We start from the raw sequence: 27,894 nt of genomic DNA, 5'->3' as shown, positions 1-27,894 counted from the left end.
TCACAGACACACACCATGACCCCTCACAGACACACACCATGACCACTCACAGACACACACCATGACCACTCACAGACACACACCATGCCCACTCACAGACACACACCATGCCCACTCACAGACACACACCATGACCACTCACAGAGACACACCATGATCACTCACAGACACACACCATGACCACTCACAGAAACACACCATGACCACTCACAGACACACACCATGACCATGCACAGCCACACACCATGACCATGCACAGACACACACCACGCCCACTCACAGACACACACCATGACCATGCACAGTCACACACCATGACCACTCACAGAAACACACCATGACCACTCACAGACACACACCATCACCATATACAGACAAACACCATGACCACTCAGAGACACACACCACGACCATGCACAGACACACACCACGACCACTCACAGACACACACCACGACCATGCACAGACACACACCACGACCACTCACAGACACACACCACGACCACTCACAGACACACACCATGACCACTCACAGACACACACCATGACCACTCACAGACACACACCATGACCATGCACAGCCACACACCACTCACAAACACACACCACGACCACTCACAGACACACACCATGACCATGCACAGACACACACCATGACTACTCACAGACACACACCATGACCACTCACAGACACACACCATGACCACTCACAGACACACACCACGACCATGCACAGACACACACCATGACCATGCACAGACACACATCATGACCATGCACAGACACACACCATGCCCACTCACAGACACACACCATGACCACTCATAGACACACACCATGACCACTCACAGACACACACCATGACCATGCACAGACACACACCACGACCACTCACAGACACACACCATGACCACTCACAGACACACACCATGACCACTCACAGACACACACCATGACCATGCACAGACAACCATACTAACATTGTCATTGCTGCCTTTGTTGTCCTCATACTTGGTCTCTATGTGAATGGAGAACTTTGGCAGAAAGGAACACTAGAGAGGAGGAGAGAACAGCAGGAGATTACACACAGAATAGAGACACATTAAGACAATATTTTGAATTGGTATGTCTGAGTCCCAAAGAGTACCCTATTGCCTATGTAGTGCACTATTGTTGACCAGGACGCACTATGTAGGCCCTATAGTGGGCCCTGGTCAAAACACTACATAGGCAATAGAGTCCCATTTAGGACATAACCTAAATGTAGAGTGGTTAAATCCTAATCATCTACAACAGGGTGTGGAGCACCCCCCATCGAATCTGTCTACCACCATCCATACAAGCTCAAGAAAGACAGAGGGAATATTTTCCTGGGTCTTTGTGGTCAGCCTGCAGGGAGTGGTGTTTTATGGGCAGTGTGTGTGTGTGTGTGTGTGTGTGTGTGTGTGTGTGTGTGTGTGTGTGTGTGTGTGTGTGTGTGTGTGTGTGTGTGTGTGTGTGTGTGTGTGTGTGTGTGCACGTGTGTGTGTGTGTGCACGTGTGTGTGTGTGTGCACATGTACGTCTGTGTGTGACACGCTGAGTGTGATTGCGTGTGTTTTATTGCCCCTGTCTTCAGTAATAATGATTATATTATATCGCCCTGTGGATTTACTGGCTCCTCGTTCACACCCTGAACCTCCCCCCTATCCCCCCATGGCTAGTCAACTATCACTCATACCTTCCTCCCGTCCCCCCATGGCTAGTCAACTATCACTCATACCTTCCTCCCGTCCCCCCATGGCTAGTCAACTATCACTCATACCTTCCTCCCGTCCCCCCATGGCTAGTCAACTATCACTCATACCTTCCTCCCGTCCCCCCATGGCTAGTCAACTATCACTCATACCTTCCTCCCGTCCCCCCATGGCTAGTCAACTATCACTCATACCTTCCTCCCGTCCCCCCATGGCTAGTCAACTATCACTCATACCTTCCTCCCGTCCCCCCATGGCTAGTCAACTATCACTCATACCTTCCTCCCGTCCCCCCATGGCTAGTCAACTATCACTCATACCTTCCTCCCCGTCCCCCCATGGCTAGTCAACTATCACTCATACCTTCCTCCCCGTCCCCCCATGGCTAGTCAACTATCACTCATACCTTCCTCCCCGTCCCCCCATGGCTAGTCAACTATCACTCATACCTTCCTCCCCGTCCCCCCATGGCTAGTCAACTATCACTCATACCTTCCTCCCCGTCCCCCCATGGCTAGTCAACTATCACTCATACCTTCCTCCACATCCCCCCATGGCTAGTCAACTATCACTCATACCTTCCTCCACATCCCCCCATGGCTAGTCAACTATCACTCATACCTCCCGTCCTCCACATCCCCCCATGGCTAGTCAACTATCACTCATACCTTCCTCCACATCCCCCCATGGCTAGTCAACTATCACTCATACCTTCCTCCCCGTCCCCCCATGGCTAGTCAACTATCACTCATACCTTCCTCCCCATCACCTCATGGCTAGTCAACTACCACTCATACCTTCCTCCCCGTCCCCCCATGGCTAGTCAACTATCACTCATACCTTCCTCCCCGTCCCCCCATGGCTAGTCAACTATCACTCATACCTTCCTCCCCGTCCCCTCATGGCTAGTCAACTATCACTCATACCTTCCTCCACATCCCCCCCATGGGTAGTCAACTATCACTCATACCTTCCTCCACATCCCCCCCATGGCTAGTCAACTATCACTCATACCTTCCTCCACGTCCCCCCTTGGCTAGTCAACTATCACTCATACCTTGTGTGTGTGTGTCTACCAACTGGTCCCGTGTGGCTCAGTTGGTAGAGCATGGCGCTTGCAACGCCAGGGTTGTGGGTTCATTCCCCAAGGGGGACCAGGATGAATATGTATGAACTTTCCAATTTGTAAGTCGCTCTGGATAAGAGCGTCTGCTAAATGACGTAAATGTAAATGTAAATGTACCTTCCTCCACATCCCCCCATGGCTAGTCAACTATCACTAATACCTTCCTCCCCGTCCCCCCTTGGCTAGTCAACTATCACTCATACCATCCTCCCCATCACCTCATGGCTAGTCAACTATCACTCATACCTTCCTCCACATCACCTCATGGCTAGTCAACTATCACTCATACCTTCCTCCACATCCCCCCATGGCTAGTCAACTATCAGTCATACCTTCCTCCCCGTCCCTCCATGGTTAGTCAAATATCACTCATACCTTCCTCCACAAGCCCCCATGGTTAGTCAACTATCACCAATACCTTTCTCCCCGTCCCTCCATGGATAGTCAACTATCACTCATACCTTCCTCCACATGCCCCCATGGCTAGTCAACTACCACTCATACCTTCCTCCCCGTCCCCCCATGGCTAGTCAACTATCACTCATACCTTCCTCCACATAACCTCATGGATAGTCAACTATCACTCATACCTTCTTCCCCGTTCCCCCATGGCTAGTCAACTATCACTCATACCTTCCTCCCCGTCCCCCCTTGGCTAGTCAACTATCACTCATACCTTCCTCCCGGTCCCCCCATGGCTAGTTAACTATCACGCATACCTTCCTCCACATGCCCCCATGGCTAGTCAACTATCACTCATACCTTCCTCCCCGTCCCCCCTTGGCTAGTCAACTATCACTCATACCTTCCTCCCCATCACCTCATGGCTAGTCAACTATCACTCATAGCTTCTTCCACATCCCTCCATGGCTAGTCAACTATCACTCATACCGTACTCCACATACCTCCATGGCTAGTCAACTATCACTCATACCTTCCTCCACATCCCCCCCATGGCTAGTCAACTATCACCAATACCTTTCTCCCCGTCCCCCCATGGCTAGTCAACTATCACTCATACCGTACTCCACATCCCTCCATGGCTAGTCAACTATCACTCATACCTTCCTCCACATCCCCCCATGGCTAGTCAACTATCACTCATACCGTACTCCACAAGCCCCCATGGTTAGTCTACTATCACCAATACCTTTCTCCCCGTCCCCCCATGGCTAGTCAACTATCACTCATACCTTCCTCCCCGTCCCCCCATGGCTAGTCAACTATCACTCATACCTTCCTCCACATCCCCCCATGACTAATCAACTATCACTCATACCTTCCTCCCCATCACCTCATGGCTAGTCAACTATCACTCATACCTTCTTCCCCATCACCTCATGGCTAGTCAACTATCACTCATACCTTCCTCCACATCCCCCCATGGCTAGTCAACTATCACTCATACCTTCTTCCACATCCCTCCATGGCTAGTCAACTATCACTCATACCTTCCTCCCCATATGGCTAGTCAACTATCACTCATACCTTCCTCCACATCCCTCCATGGCTAGTCAACTATCACTCATACCTTCCTCCACATCCCCCCATGGCTAGTCAACTATCACTCATACCGTACTCCACAAGCCCCCATGGTTAGTCAACTATCACCAATACCTTTCTCCCCGTCCCCCCATGGCTAGTCAACTATCACTCATACCTTCCTCCCCGTCCCCCCATGGCTAGTCAACTATCACTCATACCTTCCTCCACATCCCCCCATGACTAATCAACTATCACTCATACCTTCCTCCCCATCACCTCATGGCTAGTCAACTATCACTCATACCTTCTTCCCCATCACCTCATGGCTAGTCAACTATCACTCATACCTTCCTCCACATCCCCCCATGGCTAGTCAACTATCACTCATACCTTCTTCCACATCCCTCCATGGCTAGTCAACTATCACTCATACCTTCCTCCCCATATGGCTAGTCAACTATCACTCATACCTTCCTCCACATCCCTCCATGGCTAGTCAACTATCACTCATACCTTCCTCCCCGTCCCCCCATGGCTAGTCAACTATCACGCATACCTTCCTCCCCATCCCCCCATGGCTAGTCAATCATCACTCATACCTTCCTCCCCGTATGGCTAGTCAACTATCACTCATACCTTCCTCCACATCCCTCCATGGCTAGTGAACTATCACTCATACCTTCCTCCCCGTCCCCCCATGGCTAGTCAACTATCACGCATACCTTCCTCCCCGTCCCCCCATGGCTAGTCAACTATCACTCATACCTTCCTCCCTGTCACCTCATGGCTAGTCAACTATCACTCATACCTTCCTCCCCATCCCCCCATGGCTAGTCAACTATCACTCATACCTTCCTCCACATCCCCCCCATGGCTAGTGAACTATCACTCATATTTTCCTCCCCATCCCCCCATGGCTAGTCAACTATCACTCATACCTTCCTCCCCGTCCCCCCGTGAGTAGTCAACTATCACGCATACCTTCCTCCACATTCCCCCCATGGCTAGTCAACTATCACTCATACCTTCCTCCCCGTCCCCCCATGGCTAGTCAACTATCACTCATACCTTCCTCCACATCACCTCATGACTAGTCAACTATCACTCATACCTTCCTCCCCGTATTGCTAGTCAACTATCACTCATACCTTCCTCCACATCCCCCCATGGCTAGTCAACTATCACTCATACCTTCCTCCACATTCCCCCATGGCTAGTCAACTATCACTCATACCTTCCTCCACATCACCTCATGGCTAGTCAACTATCACTCATACCTTCCACCCTGTCCCCCCATAACTAGTCAACTATCACTCATACCTTCTTCCGTATGGCTAGTCAACTATCACTCATACCTGCTTCCACATCCCTCCATGGCTAGTCAACTATCACTCATACCTTCCTCCCCGTCCCCCCATGGCTAGTCAACTATCACTCATACCTTCCTCCACATCACCTCATGACTAGTCAACTATCACTCATACCTTCCTCCCCGTATTGCTAGTCAACTATCACTCATACCTTCCTCCCCATCCCTCCATGGCTAGTCAATCATCACTCAAACCTTCCTCCCCGTCCCCCCATGGCTAGTCAACTATCACTCATACCTTCCTCCCCATCACCTCATGGCTAGCAACTATCACTCATACCTTCCTCCCCGTCCCCCCATGGCTAGTCAACTATCACTCATACCTTCCTCCACATCCCCCCATGGCTAGTCAACTATCACTCATACCTTCCTCCACATCCCCCCCATGGCTAGTCAACTATCACTCATACCTTCCTCTACATCACCTCATGGCTAGTCAACTATCACTCATACCTTCCTCCCCATCCCCCCATGGCTAGTCAACTATCACTCATACCTTCCGCCCCATCCCTCCATGGCTAGTCAACTATCACTCATACCTTCCTCCCCATCCCCCCTTGGCTAGTCAATCATCACTCATACCTTCCTCCACATCCCTCCATGGCTAGTCAACTATCACTCATACCTTACTCCCCGTCCCCCCTTGGCTAGTCAACTATCACTCATACCTTCCTCCCTATCCCCCCATGGCTAGTCAACTATCACTCATACCTTCCTCCCCATCCCCCCTTGGCTAGTCAATCATCAATCACACTGCCCTCACCATAGGCTTTGATTAGATGAACTCTTTAACACTGCAATTACAGTGATGCTCAATAGATCTCCAGTTCCATAACGGTATGAGTGAGTGTGTTTCTGTATGTGTATGTGTTCATATGTCCCTTTAGAATAGAGAGAATGGGAAGGAATGAATAGGTCCACAGTGCAGCAGCATGGGGTGGGGCCGAGGCTATAGGCTTGCTGCAGGAGGTTGTGTGTGTGTGTGTGTGTGTGTGTGTGTGTGTGTGTGCTTTTCAAGAGAGAGGGTGTGTCCTTATCTTCATCTGAACCAACATTATCTTCAGCACATCCATCCCTTTTGTTTCTTTAAATAACATCCCCTGTCCTGCAAAACTACACAACAGGAGACGTCTTCAATCCCTCTACTTCAACAGAGCTGTTTGGTGTACTACACCCAATCTACTGACACAATATCACACATCCAAGAACCCCATGTTGAACATGTTCACTGTAGTCAACTCCTGTTAACCAGCACGTGTTCCATCTTTTCCATTCATTTAGCCTCATTAAAGTGCACGCTCACGCACACACACACACACACACACACACACACACACACACACACACACACACACACACACACACACACACACACACACACACACACACACACACACACACACACACACACACACACACACACACACCAGGTTCAGTGCATTGTGTAACCGAGCACCTCTCCTTTAATAATTTCAGTAAAAGCCCATACATGAATGAGGTTGTGTCCCAAATACCATCCTATTCCCTATGTAGAGCCCATAGGACTTTGGTCAAAACTAGTGCAGTATATAGGGGAAAGGGTGCCATTTAGGACGCAGTCTGAGGTAGTAGAAAATAAATCCTCAATGGCTAAATATAGAACCAGAACAATAGATGAAGCTGTCTGTAAAACTCATTGAAATATTATCGGCTAATTAAATAATATTGCATATTGAAGTCCCTTTAATGACATTCAAAGCCTAATCAAATTGAGCGTGTTGCTTTACATAAGAGTCTAAGCTATTAAGTGAACATATGGAATAGTTTTAAGATGGTCATGCCAAGGATCATTTAGCTATTAGATTTGGAATTTAAGGACTCACACAGCATTGCCATGACATTGTATTGCTGCTCTGTACATCTCTGGGGGAACCATTCACTGATTCAAAACAGAGATGGAATTCCACAGGAATAAAAGGTTTCATACTCATCAGAGCACACACTCACCTAACCCCTAACTTCTGGCAGACTGCTCTGCATGACTTCTACTAGTTTTTTATTTAACTAGACAAGTCAGTTCAGAACAAATTCTTATTTACAATGACTGCCTATACCCCCCCCAGCCTGGGAACAAACCAAGGTCTGTAGTGACACTTCTAGCACCGTAATGCAGTGCCTTAGACTGCTGCGCCACTTTCTGGAGGGGTAATGAGGAGTGTGTGTGTGTGTGTGTGTGTGTGTGTGTGTGTGTGTGTGTGTGTGTGTGTGTGTGTGTGTGTGTGTGTGTGTGTGTGTGTGTGTGTGTGTGTGTGTGTGTGTGCGCGCGTGCGTGCGTGCGTAAGGAACATCGGTGGGATACTCACAGTGTACTCTACGTCACAGCAGGAGAAGAATCCAGGACCAGAGAGAGATGGAGAGAGACAAAGAGGGGAGGGAGTTTAACGAGAGGAGAGAAAGAGAGAGAGAGAGGGAGGGAGAGTGAAAGATGAGAGGGAGTTAAACAAGAGGAGAGAGGGGGCGAGAGAAAGAGAGAGAAAAGGGGAGGGAATTAAACAAGAGGAGAGAGAGAAAAAGGGGAGGGAGTTAAACAATAGGAGAGAGGGAGAAAAAGAAAAAAAAGAAAGAGGAGATAAACAAGAGAAGAGAGGGGGAGAGAACATCATGTGTTAAGAGGACACCTGAGAAGGACAACAAGGAGCAGCATGAGCTTGTTTTCTTTTATAGCTCTCTAATAATATGACCCTCTCATCATGTCATCCTCCATCACTCACTCCATCCCTCCCAACAAGCTATTGGGATTCTTCTCTCTGAGGAAGGGAATAGTGTGTGTGTTCGTGTGTGTGGTAGGGGGATGAAGCTGGGGAATACGTTGGGTCTGAACAGATAGAGAAGGTTGAGAACAGATAGAGCTCTTAGTCAGTCCAGTCCAAAATAGCCAACCAGGACAAACAGTCCCTGTGCAGAGTACAGTACAGTCCATCACCTAGCTATACACCATTATCACAATGTCTATCAGAGTACAGTACAGTCCATGGTTTGAATCCAAGAGCCGGCAAGGTGGAAAAATGTGCCGTTCATCCCTTGAGCGAGGCAGTTAACCCCCAACAACAATTGCTCACGGGGCTGAAGACGAGGATGTCGATTAAGGCAGCCCCCGCACCTCTCTGATTCAGAGGGATTAAATGTGGAAGACACATTTGGGTTGAATGCATTCAGTTGTACAACTGACCAGGTATCCCCTTTCCTCCTTTCCGTTATCAGACACACTATACTGTCCTGTACTGCTCTTCCCCTCAGGGATAAGAGGGACCAGAACAGAGAGAGAGAAAGACTGATATTAATCAGAGGTGTTACAGGGTAATGGTCATAGTAGGTTACCTGTGATGGTGTAGGTAGTAGTGTAGAGGTGCCACAGTGTAATGGTCCTAGTAGGTTACCTGTGATGGTGTAGGTAGTAGTGTAGAGGTGTTACAGTGTAATGGTCCTAGGAGTGGTTACCTGTGATGGTGTAGGTAGTAGTGTAGAGGTGTTACAGCGTAATGGTCCTAGTAGGTTACCTGTGATGGTGTAGGTAGTAGTGTAGAGGTGTTACAGTGTAATGGTCCTAGTAGGTTACCTGTGATGGTGTAGGTAGTAGTGTAGAGGTGTTACAGTGTAATGGTCCTAGGAGTGGTTACCTGTGATGGTGTAGGTAGTAGTGTAGAGGTGTTACAGTGTGATGATGGACCTAGGAATGGTTACCTGTGATGGTGTAGGTAGTAGTGTAGAGGTGTTACAGTGTGATGATGGACCTAGGAATGGTTACCTGTGATGGTGTAGGTAGTAGTGTAGAGGTGTTACAGTGTAATGGTCCTAGTAGGTTACCTGTGATGGTGTAGGTAGTAGTGTAGAGGTGTTACAGTGTGATGATGGACCTAGGAGTGGTTACCTGTGATGGTGTAGGTAGTAGTGTAGAGGTGTTACAGTGTAATGGTCCTAGGAGTGGTTACCTGTGATGGTGTAGGTAGTAGTGTAGAGGTGTTACAGTGTAATGGTTCTAGGAGTGGTTACCTGTGATGGTGTAGGTAGTAGTGTAGAGGTGTTACAGTGTAATGGTCCTAGTAGGTTACCTGTGATGGTGTAGGTAGTAGTGTAGAGGTGTTACAGTGTAATGGTCCTAGTAGGTTACCTGTGATGGTGTAGGTAGTAGTGTAGAGGTGTTACAGTGTAATGGTCCTAGGAGTGGTTACCTGTGATGGTGTAGGTAGTAGTGTAGAGGTGTTACAGTGTAATTGTCCTGGGAGTGGTTACCTGTGATGGTGTAGGTAGTAGTGTAGAGGTGTTACAGTGTAATGGTCCTAGTAGGTTACCTGTGATGGTGTAGGTAGTAGTGTAGAGGTGTTACAGTGTAATGGTCCTAGGAGTGGTTACTTGTGATGGTGTAGGTAGTAGTGTAGAGGTGTTACAGGGTGATGATGGACCTAGGAGTGGTTACCTGTGATGGTGTAGGTAGTAGTGTAGAGGTGTTACAGTGTGATGATGGACCTAGGAGTGGTTACCTGTGATGGTGTAGGGGTAGTAGTTCCAGGCCTTCTCTGTCACATAGAAGATTTTAGGGACCACCGCCCTGGCCCAGCTAGGGAGCTTACTGAAAGAGAGAAGACAAGTGAGCTGAATGAAATAAGGGAGAAGTGGAGTGAAGAAAAGAGAGAAGCAAGGGAACGAGGGATGAGAAGAGACAAGAAGAGGGGAGAAGTAGAGGTAAGGTGGAGCACAGCGAGAGATAGAGAACAGCATCAAACGGAAACGAGAGAAGACATGACATCCATCTGAATCATAGACCTGAACCCTTCCACCCCTTGCTATCCCTTCCTCACTGTTAGACCCTATGCAGTATCTGGCGCCAGCTGTGAGGAGCTGAAAATGGAGACTGCTGGGTGGCCATTGCGGCTCAAAATTCTGTAGATTATGGTGATTTTACTGGGCAATCTGCAACAAAAGGGAGAGGACGGAGCACAGAGAACACAGCCAGGGGTTCTCTCATTCAGAACTAAAGGAACCTCTGTGACCATCATGGTCTGATGGTCTGACCTTGTAGCCAATCAGGGAGAACCCATTCAAGAATGTCCTATCTAAACCTAACCAGAGAACCAGAGCTGGAAGGATGAGCAGGAAAGATGTCTGCTGCCGTGATGCTGAGGTGGATGTTAAAACTGTTAAATACGAGGAGAGAGGAGAAGAATCCTATGAGAACAAATTACATTGAGAATGATATTTTGAGCCCTGGGTGGAGGCATAAACTTTATTAGAGGCATAAAGTATATTTTATCCCAATTCCATCCGGACACTACATTTGTGTGGATGAATCGAAGCAGAAAGCCCGCAACAGCAAAAGCCAACAGATACAGCCCAAACGGCTGTGTATGAGGGACACAGACCCATAAATATTGTGGGTGTCACGGGTGGGTTTACTGCAGTCAATATCATACATTGGAGAAGTGCAGACTGCAGCACCAGGCCAGCCATAAAGTTGCAAATAGCTCTGTCAACAGAAGGTGGGCGGATGCCATTTTAAACAGCCAAATACCACTGGGGGAGTATTCTCACTCAAAATATTACATTTACTGAGTAATGTTGGAGAACAACCCTCCCTCAGCCTTGTTGATTAGATGGCTGAATCACATGAGGTTGGGGGCACCTTAATTGGGGAGGACGGGCTGGTGGAACGGTATCAAATACATAAAACACATTGTTTCCATGTGCTTGGTGCCATTCCATGCGCTCCGTTACGACCGTTATTATGGGCCGTCCTCCCCTCAGCAGCCTCCTGTGGGATGAATATTGTGTTCCTGTTGGTCCCAGTCTACAGATCCTCCAGTCGTTAATGTCAGTTCCACAGAGGACTGACATGCTGTGTTCATTGCACTCTCACTGACGGACCTTTAAATAGCAAAGTATAGAGGACCACTTTTATGTCCTCACCCTCCCTTTCTGCACACACACACTCTCACACGCACGTACTTGTCTGGCTGTGGTAGCAGGTGGTCTGTGGGTGGGAAGGCAGGTACAGCATCCCAACGTGACTGTTCAAATGATCCACCACTTACACTACGCTGATCTCCTCTCCCATCAGAGCTCACACAGGCAGCTTACCTGTCGTACTTCTGTCTGAAAACCTACACTCCTCTCTGTCTTTTCCACTGCTTTCTCTTTCTGCCTCACCTGGCATTCTAAAATCTAAACCCTACACTCCTCTCTGTCTTTTCCACTGCTTTCTCTTTCTGCCTCACCTGGCATTCTAAAATCTAAAACCTACACTCCTCTCTGTCTTTTCCACTGCTTTCTCTTTCTGCCTCACCTGGCATTCTAAAATCTAAACCCTACACTCAATCTCTACAGGGAAGTCAATGGTAACAATGTGTGCTAAATTAGAACTAAGGTTTTGAAATTACGTTTAAAAACTTGAGTTTCAGAAGTGGGCATCTGTAACCTGTGAACTGGGACCCTGTACCACCCATAAATACCATACATTAATGGTGTCACCCATAGATACCATACATTACTGGTACCACCCATAGATACCATACATTACTGGTACCACCCATAGATACCATACATTACTGGTGCCACCCATAGATACCATACATTACTGGTACCACCCATAGATACCATACATTACTGGTACCACCCATATATACCATACATTACTGGTACCACCCATAGATACCATACGTTACTGGTACCACCCATAGATACCATACATTACTGGTACCACCCATAGATACCATACATTACTGGTACCACCCATAGATACCATACATTACTGGTACCACCCATAGATACCATACATTACTGGTACCACCCATAAATACCATACATTACTGGTACCACCCATAGATACCATACATTACTGGTACCACCCATATATACCATACATTACTGGTACCACCCATAGATACCATGCATTACTGGTACCACCCATAGATACCATACATTACTGGTACCACCCATATATACCATACATTACTAGTACCACCCATAGATACCATACGTTACTGGTACCACCCATAGATACCATACATTACTGGTACCACCCATAAATACCATGCATTACTGGTGTCACCCATAGATACCATACATTACTGGTGCCACCCATAGATACCATACATTACTGGTACCACCCATAGATACCATACATTACTGGTGCCACCCATAGATACCATACATTACTGGTACCACCCATAGATACCATACATTACTGGTACCACCCATAGATACCATACATTACTGGTACCACCCATAAATACCATACATTAATGGTGTCACCCATAGATACCATACATTACTGGTACCACCCATAGATACCATACATTACTGGTACCACCCATTACCATGACCTGCGGCCCAAATGTCACTATATTCCCTATGGTCAAAAGTAGTGGACATTTTGCCATAGGGAATATTGCATTATAAAGGGATTAGGGTGCCATTTAAGATGTCGCCCATCTCTGACCCGGTTTGTACCTATCTGACCCCCTGGAAACCAATCAGAGTGCCTCCTCGCATCCCAGACACCTAATGAAGTCAGTGAATGGGAGATAGATAACGCTCCATAGGGACCAGACACCTAATGAAGTCAGTGAATGGGAGATAGATAACGCTCCATAGGGACCAGACACCTAATGAAGTCAGTGAATGGGAGATAGATAACGCTCCATAGGGACCAGACACCTAATGAAGTCAGTGAATGGGAGATAGATAACGCTCCATAGGGACCAGACACCTAATGAAGTCAGTGAATGGGAGATAGATAACGCTCCATAGGGACCAGACACCTAATGAAGTCAGTGAATGGGAGATAGATAACGTTCCATAGGGACCAGACACCTAATGAAGTCAGTGAATGGGAGATAGATAACGCTCCACAGGGACCAGACCCATGGAATCAATAGAGAGCAGTTCCTTCCGCCAGGCAGGCAGGTCTGCTGTGATCAGAATGAAACAGTCCGGAACACAGTTAGACCTGATGGATTTCCCAGAGCAGCACACTGCAAGACCAGGGCCGTGACTTTCTGTGACTGTCCGACAACGCTGTCCACTTAGTGCATGAAGAACCCCTTGGGTTGTGACGGTTGCCTGGCTGGTGGAGGATTTGGCTAAATTTGGATCTGGGAGGCTGTTTCCATTGGCGACCGCATCTTGACCATGTCCCAAACTAGAATGAACCCACTCTGCTAAACTGTGTTCCTGGTCACATCTCTGATGATGAGTCAGTGGCTCAGTTGATTGACTCTGATCTGTCAGTATGACAGACAGACAGACAGACAGACAGACAGACAGACAGAGACAGACAGAGACAGACAGAGACAGACAGAGACAGACAGAGACAGACAGACAGACAGACAGACAGACAGACAGACAGACAGACAGACAGACAGACAGACAGACAGAGACAGACAGAGACAGACAGAAACAGACAGACAGAGAGAGACAGACAGACAGACAGACAGACAGACAGACAGACAGACAGACAGACAGACAGAGAGAGACAGACAGACAGACAGACAGACAGACAGACAGACAGACAGACAGACAGACAGACAGACAGACAGACACAGACAGACAGACAGACAGACAGGTATGTGTGTTTGAGATAAAGAGAGAAAGAACAAAACATTTTAAAAAGAAAGAAATAGGGAGAAAGAGTGAGGGAGAGACAAAGACAGAGAACGAGAGATGGAGGTATACAGTATGCATGTTTGAGTATGAAAGAGCAAGCGGGCTTGCTTGTGCATGCAGTGTGTATGTTATCATGTGTCTCTGTGTGTGAAAGTGTGTGACTGATTGGGTCAAATCCAGGGCCAACTCACAGAAAAGGCATTAGTGAAGCAGAACGTGTATTTCAGACTCACCAGTGCGTTTAACAGCAAATTCAATTGTGATCTAAATCTACATAATGGAGAATCAAATATTCAATTTCACACAGTAATCATGTTCAACAGAGTGTGGAGATGGACTAACAGAGAAAATGGGATTGAAATGACACATGCAATAAAATAGATTGCTCTCCTATGGCTAGAACCTGTGAGACCTATAATGTCTTAAAATCGTTATGTCCTCTTATGAGTGTTTTATGGAACCTCCATGTCCATACTGTGTACAGCATACCACTGACCTCAGTGCTGGTGTTCTATTCTATAATATTCTATTAACTTCTGTTCTGTTCATTTCCATTCTGTTTTTATTCTATTCTATTCCATTCTGGTCCCTTGTGGCTCAGTTGGTAGAACATGGTGCTTGCAACGCCAGGGTTGTGGGTTTGATTCCCTCAGGGGACCAGTATGATTCAAAAGTATGAAAATGTATGTACTCACTACTGTAAATTGCTCTGGATTAGAGTGTCTGCTAAATTACTATTATTCTGTTAAAAAAAGAATTCTCCATTCTATTAAATTCCATTCTATTCCAATCTATTCCATTCCGTTCTGTTTTATTCCATTCTATTCTGATCTATTCCCTTCTATTCTATTCCATTCTATACTATACTATTCCATTCCATAATGTTCTATTCTTTTCCATTCTATTAAATTCCATTCTATTCCAATCTATTCCATTCCGTTCTGTTTTATTCCATTCTATTCTGATCTATTCCCTTCTATTCTATTCCATTCTATACTATACTATTCCATTCCATAATGTTCTATTCTTTTCCATTCTATTATGTTCCATTCTATTCTATTAAGTGACCCATAATGATATGAGGATATCACAATACTATTTAAGTTCCTCGGCATACACATCACGGACAAACTGAAATGGTCCACCCACACAGTCAGTGTGGTGAAGAATGCGCAACAGCGCCTCTTCAACCTCAGGAGGCTAAAGAAATGTGGCTTGTTATCTAAAACCCTCACAAACTTTTACAGATGCACAATTGAGAGCATCCTGTTGGGCTGTATCACCGCCTAGTACGGCAACTGCCCTGCAGACAACGGTAAGGCTCTCCAGAGGGTGGTGTGGTCTGCACAACGCATCACCGGGGGCAAACTACCTGCCCTCCAGGACACCTACAGCCCCCGATGTCACAGGAAGGCCAAAAAGAGGGCAACAACCACCCGAGCCACTGCCTTTTCACCCCGCTAGCATCCAGAAGGCGAGGTCAGTACAGGTTCATCAAAGCTGGGACCGAGAGACTGAAAAACTGCTTCCATCTCAAGGCCTTCAGACTGTTAAACAGCCATCACTAACACAGAGAGGCTGCTGCCTACATACAGACTCGCAAAATCATGGGCCACTTTAATAAATGGATCACAAGTCACTTTAATAATGTTTACATATCTTACATTACTCATCTTATATGTATATACTGTATTTTATACCATCTATTGCATCTTGCCTATGCCGCTCTGTCATCGATCAGCCATATATTTATATGTACATATTCTTATTCCATCCCTTTAGATGTGTGTGTATTAGGTAGTTGTTGTGGAATTGTTAGATTACTTAGATATTACTGCACTGTCGGAACTAGAAGCACGAGCATTTCGCTACACTCGCAATATCATCTGCTAACCATGTGTATGTGACCAATAAAGTTTGATTTGATTTGATTTAGATTATAAAATGGCTGGGCCTGAGTAAAAGTGACTGGGCCAACATTTTCCAGTAAAAATACAGCAAAAATAACTGAACATTTTTGCAATCACATTGCATCATTTAACACATGATAAATGTGACCAAGAAACACCACACAATGTCCTTGTCAAACAAGCCCTTTTTAGGCCTACTGCCAAGTACAGATGTAAGATCTTAACTTGAGCATGTTTGCTACAGCATGAAAATAATTCTGCAGCAACAGGACATGTGAAGTGTTATGTGGAATATGATTACATTTACATTTTTGTAGGGGTAGAAACATATTTTGTAAAGGAAAATCAAGTCTGAAATTTCAATGCGTAAACTACACACCTCCAATACACTACCAGTTTTACATTTACTGCATTTCTACTAAGATCCTACATCTGTAGCCAGCGCAGCTACACAAGTTACAACCTCTTACAGCAACACTGCTGACAAAACTGTCCAACTCAGACAGTAAACATAATGAAATACACAACATCATAGGCGTGTGAGTTTCATGTTTGGTGTAGCAGTTCAGCCCCGACTAGAGGAACATTTTTAAGGAGCATTGGGGTGGGGGTGGGAAGCCTTTTATAAACACATTTCAGGCAATTCTACAATACTCCTTATCAGAATCTTTAATATGATACTACAAACATGACAAGGTAGGCCTAGGATACTCTGCTGACACTGACAAACTGAGATCAATGAAAATGACCTTGTCTTGAATGCAACCCTCTAATCTAGGCCTACCAGAAGGGGAGACACATATTGTACAATATGACCTCCATCTAGCCTGGAGGAGAAAAGTATTGTCCTAAACTTTCTAGTGGCACTGACTCACCCAATGAAGACAGTGAATATGGCACCCCCCAAGGATATGTCTGGCACTCCCCAAGGATATGTCTGGCACTCCCCAAGGATATGTCTGGCACTCCCCAAGGATATGTCTGGCACTCCCCAAGGATATGTCTGGCACTCCCCAAGGATATGTCAGACGCTCTCCGCTAGTGCCAAGAGATTAGTCCTGCTGTAGCTTACTAATGGGAATAAACTACACAACACCTTATGCTTAAATCACTTGAAAGGATCCTTCGGAGTATACAGTATGTGACTTTTGTGTTGACTGTATCTTCTGTGGGCCAGTATTCAATCTGGCAGGACCATGGCTTTGTGACGTCTGGTTTGCTTAATATGAGGAATTTGATGTATAGCATTTCATTTTATTTTTTACTTTTACTGAAGTATGACAATTGAGTACTTTCCCCAACACTGTACACATAAATCCAGATACTTTAAGACTTTTACTCAACTAGTATTTTACTGGGAAACTTTCACTTTTACTTAAGTTGTTTAAGTCAGTTTCTATTAAAGTAACTTTACATATATTTTTGTGTGTGTACTTTTTACCCCTTTTTCTCCACAATTTCGTGATATCCTATTGGTAGTTACAGTCTTGTCCCATCGCTGCAACTACCAACTCGGAAGAGGTGAAAGTTGAGAACCATGCGTCCTCCAAAACACAACCCTACCAAGCCGCACTGCTTCTTGACACACCGCTCGCTTAACCCGGAAGCCAGCCTCACCAATGTGTAGGAGGTACAACTGGCAACCGTGTAAACGTGCATTTGCCCAGCCCGCCACAGGAGTCGCTAGAGCGCGATGGGACAAGGATATCCTGGCAGGCCAAACCCTCCCCTAACCCGGACGATGCTGGGCTAATAGTGCGCTGCCTCATGGGTCTCCCGGTCTTGGCCAGCTGTGACACAGCCTGGATCTGTAGTGGCGCCTCAAGAACCGCAGTGCAGTGCTTTAGACCGCTGCGCCACTCGGGAAACCGCTAACTTTATTTTCACTCAAGTATGACAATTGAGTACTTTTTCCAACACAGTTGGTAAGTACACACTTACTTGTTGAGGTAGACCCGTTTTTCTGTGAACTGTCCCTGTCCATGTGTGGGGTCCTCGTAGGGTTCGTTCTGCACCACCTCCACTCCTTCTCCACGCTCACTCTGCTCATGGCTGTGCTTGCTGATCATATACAGCTGGCCAATCCTGTACTGGAAGACAGACAGAGACAGACAGACAGAGAGACAGACAAACAGATAGTGAGACGGACGTGGTTTTAGATCCACCGTTCTAATGTTAGACGTGGTTTTAGATCCACCGTTCTAATGTTAGACGTGGTTTTAGATCCACCGTTCTAATGTTAGACGTGGTTTTAGATCCACCGTTCTAATGTTAGACGTGGTTTTAGATCCACCGTTCTAATGTTAGACGTGGTTTTAGATCCACCGTTGTAATGTTAGACGTGGTTTTAGATCCACCGTTCTAATGTTAGACGTGGTTTTAGATCCACCGTTCTAATGTTAGCTGTACAACACATTGGAATGTTTCCAGACATTGTAGGAACGTTCGTTGTTTGCAGGAATACATAGAGTAAGACGACAGCTTTAGCATGAGGCCAGATAAAGATCATTCATAAGTTAAGATTAGTTGAGTATAATTAGGAATTTTATTGAGTGAAAATCTAAGGCTGTTGAAGAATGATGGTAAAATAAAACCACTAGTAAATCTCCCATTTAATGTTAGGCATCAGAACAATAACTTCATGACCATCATTAAACATATCGGCCCAGATCAGGTGCTATCCTAAGATCATAAATACCAGAGTTACAACAACCATGGCATATTCACACCTGGCAACCGTCTCCATAACAACCAAACACATGATTTAAAAGAGTCATCCACACCATAACAACAGACATGTCCATATTAGCCCCACCCCCGAGCTAGCTCTAAACAACAGAACAATAGCAACAGTCGCCCACGCTAGGTGATACCATATCCCAGAGGCCTCCAGTCTAGTCAACACTCACAATCCTTCACTCATCGCACACCCGCATGCACCGTGAGGGCATACGACCGTGTTGCTGTGAGCGACAGGGATGGTGTCATACGGTAACAATTTCCAACTCGGGTGGAAAACATGAGAAGGGAGAGCAGGAGGGGGGATCTCGACAGCTTTGGGAGCGCGGTTTTCCCATTCGTAGTCCAGGAAATCAATACTGAACTGTGACTAACATATATGACCCTGGTAGTCCTCTCAGGGACACAGGGGCTCAGTGCCTGCATCCCAAATCCCTACATAGTGTACTACTTTAGACCAGGACCCATAGGGCTCCGGTCAAAACTAGTGTACTATATAGGGACTAGGGTGCCATTCGGGACTCAACCAGTGGCTCAGAGTGTAGCTTCCTATAGAGTTCCAGAGATACCTAGACTAATCTAGGAGAGGGAACAGAAACAGGCCATGGGGCTCTGACTTGTGGCTGACACTTCTTTTGATGATGTACCCCCATGACGTCCAAGAGTAAGGTGTGATGATGTACCCCCATGACGTCCAAGAGTAAGGTGTGGAGGATTAGGGGAAAACAAGAGCATTCTTAGAAATAGCGCTATCAGCAGAACCAGTGGCAGGAAGAAACAACATGTGGGGGTGTGAGTGTTAAACTAGAAATACGTATATAATGCCCAACTATCCAATGGTTTTGGAACTTTCAGGCTGTGGTAATGGCTGGTCCACTAAAGCTATATGTTCTGGTCACAATAATGACATTTTTGCTGTCACACCAAATTAGGTTTCTGTCACAATGGTACCCTAATGCAGTATCCCTTATTATTACAGTAGGCTTGGTGGGGCAGCTCCACCGTGGGACTCCCAATCCCGTTAATTACACTGGGACCCCTTTGACGCAGCACTGCACAGGAGCGCAGTGCCATTCATCACAATGGGCTCCCTGACGCAGCTGCGCATTAGGGCGAGGTGACACTTTTAATGGAATTCTATGATCTGATATGTGATGTTTAGTGCTGCCTCTGTTTACAGGGCCTCTCGTGGAGGTGATTTATCAAACTGAAGGCTGAAGTACAGACGTTAAGTTAAATGATGTTCTCTCTCTCTCTGCATCTATTTTTCTCTCTCCATCTCCATCTCTCAATTAAATTAAATTCAGTAGACTTTATTGACATGGCAAGTTAAATTACTTACGTTGTCAAAATACACTTATAACAACAATGGTGGGACCAACTACAATAAGGTATCAATAATAATAGTAATAGTAGTAGTGGAAATGGTATTACCATTAACAGCAATTACAACAACAATATTAATTAGAATAAAAATCTCTCACTTCACCTCGCTCTCTCTCTATGCATCTATTTCTCTCTCCATATCTCTCTCGCTCTCTCTCTCTCTTCTCTCTCTTCTCTTTGTGCCAAAGCACAGTACCCCAGCCCGCTGAGGCTCTAACACAGACTTATATTCTGTCTTATACAATTTTTCATAGGGCTCAAAATGTACGCAAGATCTCATTCAGATGTAGGCTGCCTACACGCCAATTGCAAAGACTAGCAACCACATTGTGAACTGTTATAGTCAATGGCTTCATTCAAAATGGCACCCTATTCCCTATATAGTGCACTACTTTTGACCAGTGCCCATAGGAGAGCACTATGTAGGGAGCCATTTTGGAAGCATCAAATCACTGCTGTTTGGCATAGGTAGTGTAAGCTGGCGTTACATAGAGACAGTCTGCTGCATCCATCCTCCCAGAGAGGAAACACATAGACACTAGGTTTACAATAACAATGACCTCCTTCAGTCCTCCTGGTCGAGATGTGTTTCAGCCTCAACTGTCTCTCCTCACACAGAAGCACAGTCATTTAGCCTGTAACTAAGATACATGGAGAGCTATATTAGCTGTAATTAGTCTGTCTATGTTAGCATTTGAATTACATCACTGTGCTGAGCAGACCATTGTCTGTTAGTTAGCGCTGGGTTGCTGTGTGGGTTGCCGTGTGGGTTGCTGTGTGGGTTGCCGTGTGGGTTGCCGTGTGCCAGTTTCTAGCCCCCAAAATACCTAAAAAAACATTCTCTGGCTGTAAACACAAGCTTCTCGCCTCCACCTGCTTTTCTGGGAAGATGGTGTGTGTGTGTGTGTGTGTGTGTGTGTGTGTGTGTGTGTGTGTGTGTGTGTGTGTGTGTGTGTGTGTGTGTGTGTGTGTGTGTGTGTGTGTGTGTGTGTGTGTGTGTGTGTGTGTGTGTGTGTGTGTGTGTGTGTGTGTGTGTCTGTGCGTGTGAACGTGCATGCATGGTGCATATATGTGTGTGTGTTCAACAGAAGACAGGGATGTCATCCAACCATCACTGGTAACCAGTGGTGTACTTAGTAGGGCCGGTACGATACCAGTATCACGATGCTTGTTAGTATCGTGGTAAGGAAACAAAACACGAAGCGGATTTAACTTTAACTTTAGGAAAACAGCCCTAATGTTGGAAACAAACATCATTATGTTGATATCCAGAGTCACGTTTATTTATTTTCCAGGCTATAGCACACAATATTTTACATACAGTAGGTTTTTATAGGACCAAAGACTCTGCTTCGTGTTTTCATTCTTGCCATGGGAAAAATATGGCAGTACTGGTATCATCACAACCCTGGTATCAGTACTAAGAGCAGTAACAGTGGACTATTAGCATGGAGCAGGCCTGTGGTTATCTATTTGACCCTGTGTAGTGGCTCTATCGATCCTCCCTCCCTTACAGAGAAATGACAGATGAAGGAGGGAAAGAGATGCTCCCTGATTTACAGAGAAACAACAGATGAAGGACGGAAAGAGAATGTTTTACAGAGAAACGACAGATGAAGGAGGGAAAGAGAATGTTTTACAGAGAAACGACAGATGGAGGGAAAGATAATGTTTTACAGAGAAACGACAGATGAAGGGAAAGAGATGCTCCCTGCTTTACAGAGAAACAACAGATGAAGGACGGAAAGAGAATGTTTTACAGAGAAACAACAGATGAAGGAGGGAAAGAGATGCTCCCTGTTTTACAGAGAAACGACAGATGAAGGGAAAGAGATGCTCCCTGTTTTACAGAGAAACGACAGATGGAGGGAAAGAGATGCTCCCTGATTTACAGAGAAACAACAGATGAAGGAGGGAAAGAGATGCTCCCTGATTTACAGAGAAACAACAGATGAAGGAGGGAAAGAGATGCTCCCTGCTTTACGGAGAAACAACAGATGAAGGAAGGAAAGAGATGCTCCCTGCTTTACAGAGAAACAACAGATGAAGGAGGGAAAGAGATGCTCCCTGATTTACAGAGAAACAACAGATGAAGGAGGGAAAGATAATGTTTTATAGAGAAACAACAGATGGAGGAAAAGATAATGTTTTACAGAGAAACGACAGATGAAGGGAAAGAGATGCTCCCTGATTTACAGAGAAACAACAGATGAAGGAGGGAAAGAGAATGTTTTACAGAGAAACGACAGATGGAGGGAAAGATAATGTTTTACAGAGAAACGACAGATGAAGGGAAAGAGATGCTCCCTGCTTTACAGAGAAACAACAGATGAAGGAGGGAAAGAGATGCTCCCTGCTTTACAGAGAAACAACAGATGAAGGAGGGAAAGAGATGCTCCCTGCTTTACAGAGAAACAACAGATGAAGGGGGGAAAGAGATGCTCCCTGCTTTACAGAGAAACAACAGATGAAGGAGGGAAAGAGATGCTCCCTGCTTTACAGAGAAACAACAGATGAAGGAGGGAAAGAGATGCTCCCTGCTTTACAGAGAAACAACAGATGAAGGAGGGAAAGAGATGCTCCCTGATTTACAGAGAAATGACAGATGAAGGAGGGAAAGATAATGTTTTACAGAGAAACGACAGATGAAGGAGGGAAAGAGATGCTCCCTGCTTTACAGAGAAACAACAGATGAAGGAGGGAAAGATAATGTTTTACAGAGAAACGACAGATGAAGGAGGGAAAGAGATGCTCCCTGCTTTACAGAGAAACAACAGATGAAGGAGGGAAAGAGATGCTCCCTGCTTTACAGAGAAACAACAGATGAAGGAGGGAAAGAGAATGTTTTATAGAGAAACGACAGATGAAGGGAAAGAGATGCTCCCTGCTTTATGGAGAAACAACAGATGAAGGAGAGAAAGAGATGCTCCCTGATTTACAGAGAAACAACAGATGAAGGGAAAGAGATGCTCCCTGATTTACAGAGAAACGACAGATGAAGGAGGGAAAGAGATGCTCCCTGCTTTACAGAGAAACAACAGATGAAGGAGGGAAAGAGATGCTCCCTGCTTTACAGAGAAACAACAGATGAAGGAGGGAAAGAGATGCTCCCTGCTTTACAGAGAAACAACAGATGAAGGAGGGAAAGAGATGCTCCCTGCTTTACAGAGAAACAACAGATGAAGGAGGGAAAGAGATGCTCCCTGCTTTACGGAGAAACAACAGATGAAGGAGGGAAAGAGAATGTTTTATAGAGAAACGACAGATGAAGGAGGGAAAGAGAATGTTATATAGAGAAACGATAGCTGAAGGAGGGAAAGAGAATGTTTTATAGAGAAACGACAGATGAAGGAGGGAAAGAGAATGTTTTACAGAGAAACGACAGATGAAGGAGGGAAAGAGAATGTTATATAGAGAAACGATAGATGAAGGAGGGAAAGAATAGACAGAAAGCATCTTTGTGCAGGAATGCAGCCATTGTGTGCGGAAACACATTTCAAGCATATTTCAAAGTAAACAATAAATAATCATTACATTGTTGTACTCCAAGTCTCAAATGCAAATGGCACCCAATTCCCATATATAATGCACTATATTTGTCCAGAGTCATATGGGCCCTGGACAAAAGTAGTGCACTATAAAGGGAATAGGGTGCCATTTGAGAAGCAACCCCTGCCCAGGGTTGCAAAGTTACCGGAATCTTCAGTCGTTTTGGGAATTAACCAGCCCAGTATGAAAGCTTAGACTCTAGAGAATAAACAGAGCCATACCATGCTGGGTCTAGTACACTGTGAGCTCCACATGATGTGAACAAGTGGATTCAGCCCCAGTTAGCTAACATGCTAGTATAATCTGCATAGGGACTATGATAGAGTGGATTCAGCCCCAGTTAGCTAACATGCTAGTATATTCTGCATAGGGACTATGATAGAGTGGATTCAGCCCCAGTTAGCTAACATGCTAGTATATTCTGCATAGGGACTATGATAGAGTGGATTCAGCCCCAGTTAGCTAACATGCTAGTATAATCTGCATAGGGACTATGATAGAGTAGATTCAGCCCCAGTTAGCTAACATGCTAGTATATTCTGCATAGGGACTATGATAGAGCGGATTCAGCCCCAGTTAGCTAACATGCTAGTATAATCTGCATAGGGACTATGATAGAGTAGATTCAGCCCCAGTTAGCTAACATGCTAGTATATTCTGCATAGGGACTATGATAGAGTAGATTCAGCCCCAGTTAGCTAACATGCTAGTATAATCTGCATAGGGACTATGATAGAGTAGATTCAGCCCCAGTTAGCTAACATGCTAGTATATTCTGCATAGGGACTATGATAGAGTAGATTCAGCCCCAGTTAGCTAACATGCTAGTATATTCTGCATAGGGACTATGATAGAGTGGATTCAGCCCAGTTAGCTAACATGCTAGTATATTCTGCATAGGGACTATGATAGAGTGGATTCAGCCCCAGTTAGCTAACATGCTAGTATATTCTGCATAGGGACTATGATAGAGTGGATTCAGCCCCAGTTAGCTAACATGCTAGTATAATCTGCATAGGGACTATGATAGAGTGGATTCAGCCCCAGTTAGCTAACATGCTAGTATATTCTGCATAGGGACTATGATAGAGTGGATTCAGCCCCAGTTAGCTAACATGCTAGTATATTCTGCATAGGGACTATGATAGAGTGGATTCAGCCCCAGTTAGCTAACATGCTAGTATATTCTGCATAGGGACTATGATAGAGTGGATTCAGCCCAGTTAGCTAACATGCTAGTATATTCTGCATAGGGACTATGATAGAGTGGATTCAGCCCCAGTTAGCTAACATGCTAGTATAATCTGCATAGGGACTATGATAGAGTAGATTCAGCCCCAGTTAGCTAACATGCTAGTATATTCTGCATAGGGACTATGATAGAGCGGATTCAGCCCCAGTTAGCTAACATGCTAGTATAATCTGCATAGGGACTATGATAGAGTAGATTCAGCCCCAGTTAGCTAACATGCTAGTATATTCTGCATAGGGACTATGATAGAGTAGATTCAGCCCCAGTTAGCTAACATGCTAGTATAATCTGCATAGGGACTATGATAGAGTAGATTCAGCCCCAGTTAGCTAACATGCTAGTATATTCTGCATAGGGACTATGATAGAGTAGATTCAGCCCCAGTTAGCTAACATGCTAGTATATTCTGCATAGGGACTATGATAGAGTGGATTCAGCCCAGTTAGCTAACATGCTAGTATATTCTGCATAGGGACTATGATAGAGTGGATTCAGCCCCAGTTAGCTAACATGCTAGTATATTCTGCATAGGGACTATGATAGAGTGGATTCAGCCCCAGTTAGCTAACATGCTAGTATAATCTGCATAGGGACTATGATAGAGTGGATTCAGCCCCAGTTAGCTAACATGCTAGTATATTCTGCATAGGGACTATGATAGAGTGGATTCAGCCCCAGTTAGCTAACATGCTAGTATATTCTGCATAGGGACTATGATAGAGTGGATTCAGCCCCAGTTAGCTAACATGCTAGTATATTCTGCATAGGGACTATGATAGAGTGGATTCAGCCCAGTTAGCTAACATGCTAGTATATTCTGCATAGGGACTATGATAGAGTGGATTCAGCCCAGTTAGCTAACATTCTAGTATATTCTGCATAGGGACTATGATAGAGTGGATTCAGCCCAGTTAGCTAACATGCTAGTATATTCTGCATAGGGACTATGATAGAGTGGATTCAGCCCAGTTAGCTAACATGCTAGTATATTCTGCATAGGGACTATGATAGAGTGGATTCAGCCCCAGTTAGCTAACATGCTAGTATATTCTGCATAGGGACTATGATAGAGTGGATTCAGCACCAGTTAGCTAACATGCTAGTATATTCTGCATAGGGACTATGATAGAGTGGATTCAGCACCAGTTAGCTAACATGCTAGTATATTCTGCATAGGGACTATGATAGAGTGGATTCAGCCCAAGTTAGCTAACATGCTAGTATATTCTGCATAGGGACTATGATAGAGTGGATTCAGCACCAGTTAGCTAACATGCTAGTATAATCTGCATAGGGACTATGATAGAGTGGATTCAGCCCAGTTAGCTAACATGCTAGTATAATCTGCATAGGGACTATGATAGAGTGGATTCAGCCCCAGTTAGCTAACATGCTAGTATAATCTGCATAGGGACTATGATAGAGTGGATTCAGCCCCAGTTAGCTAACATGCTAGTATATTCTGCATAGGGACTATGATAGAGAGGATTCAGCCCCAGTTAGCTAACATGCTAGTATAATCTGCATAGGGACTATGATAGAGTGGATTCAGCCCCAGTTAGCTAACATGCTAGTATATTCTGCATAGGGACTATGATAGAGTGGATTCAGCCCCAGTTAGCTAACATGCTAGTATATTCTGCATAGGGACTATGATAGAGTGGATTCAGCCCCAGTTAGCTAACATGCTAGTATATTCTGCATAGGGACTATGATAGAGTGGATTCAGCCCCAGTTAGCTAACATGCTAGTATAATCTGCATAGGGACTATGATAGAGTGGATTCAGCCCCAGTTAGCTAACATGCTAGTATATTCTGCATAGGGACTATGATAGAGTGGATTCAGCCCCAGTTAGCTAACATGCTAGTATATTCTGCATAGGGACTATGATAGAGTGGATTCAGCCCCAGTTAGCTAACATGCTAGTATATTCTGCATAGGGACTATGATAGAGTGGATTCAGCCCCAGTTAGCTAACATGCTAGTATATTCTGCATAGGGACTATGATAGAGTGGATTCAGCCCAGTTAGCTAACATGCTAGTATATTCTGCATAGGGACTATGATAGAGTAGATTCAGCCCCAGTTAGCTAACATGCTAGTATATTCTGCATAGGGACTATGATAGAGTGGATTCAGCCCCAGTTAGCTAACATGCTAGTATATTCTGCATAGGGACTATGATAGAGTGGATTCAGCCCAGTTAGCTAACATGCTAGTATATTCTGCATAGGGACTATGATAGAGTGGATTCAGCCCCAGTTAGCTAACATGCTAGTATATTCTGCATAGGGACTATGATAGAGTGGATTCAGCCCCAGTTAGCTAACATGCTAGTATATTCTGCATAGGGACTATGATAGAGTAGATTCAGCCCCAGTTAGCTAACATGCTAGTATATTCTGCATAGGGACTATGATAGAGTGGATTCAGCCCCAGTTAGCTAACATGCTAGTATATTCTGCATAGGGACTATGATAGAGTGGATTCAGCCCAGTTAGCTAACATGCTAGTATATTCTGCATAGGGACTATGATAGAGTAGATTCAGCCCCAGTTAGCTAACATGCTAGTATATTCTGCATAGGGACTATGATAGAGTGGATTCAGCCCCAGTTAGCTAACATGCTAGTATAATCTGCATAGGGACTATGATAGAGTGGATTCAGCCCCAGTTAGCTAACATGCTAGTATATTCTGCATAG

General features: G+C 45.3%; 1 protein-coding gene across 1 annotated transcript in view; it reads right to left on the bottom strand.

Moving 5' to 3' along the window:
- Positions 1–27,894, bottom strand: part of pitpnc1a (phosphatidylinositol transfer protein cytoplasmic 1a) — a 120,987-nt gene that overhangs the window by 21,882 nt on the left and 71,211 nt on the right. Inside the window, exons 2-5 of the mRNA XM_071395843.1 lie at positions 18,204–18,352; positions 10,233–10,321; positions 8,058–8,065; positions 981–1,052 (exon numbers count right to left, since the gene is read on the bottom strand). Of these exons, the coding sequence (XP_071251944.1) occupies positions 981–1,052; positions 8,058–8,065; positions 10,233–10,321; positions 18,204–18,352 (318 nt within the window). The remainder of the gene's footprint in view (positions 1–980; positions 1,053–8,057; positions 8,066–10,232; positions 10,322–18,203; positions 18,353–27,894) is intronic.

This window comes from Salvelinus alpinus, chromosome 1 (assembly GCF_045679555.1).
Source record: "Salvelinus alpinus chromosome 1, SLU_Salpinus.1, whole genome shotgun sequence".
In the NCBI taxonomy this organism is placed as follows: Eukaryota; Metazoa; Chordata; class Actinopteri; order Salmoniformes; family Salmonidae; genus Salvelinus; species Salvelinus alpinus.
The sequence above is the reverse complement of the archived record's forward strand: the minus strand, read 5'-3'. Positions and strand labels throughout refer to the sequence as shown.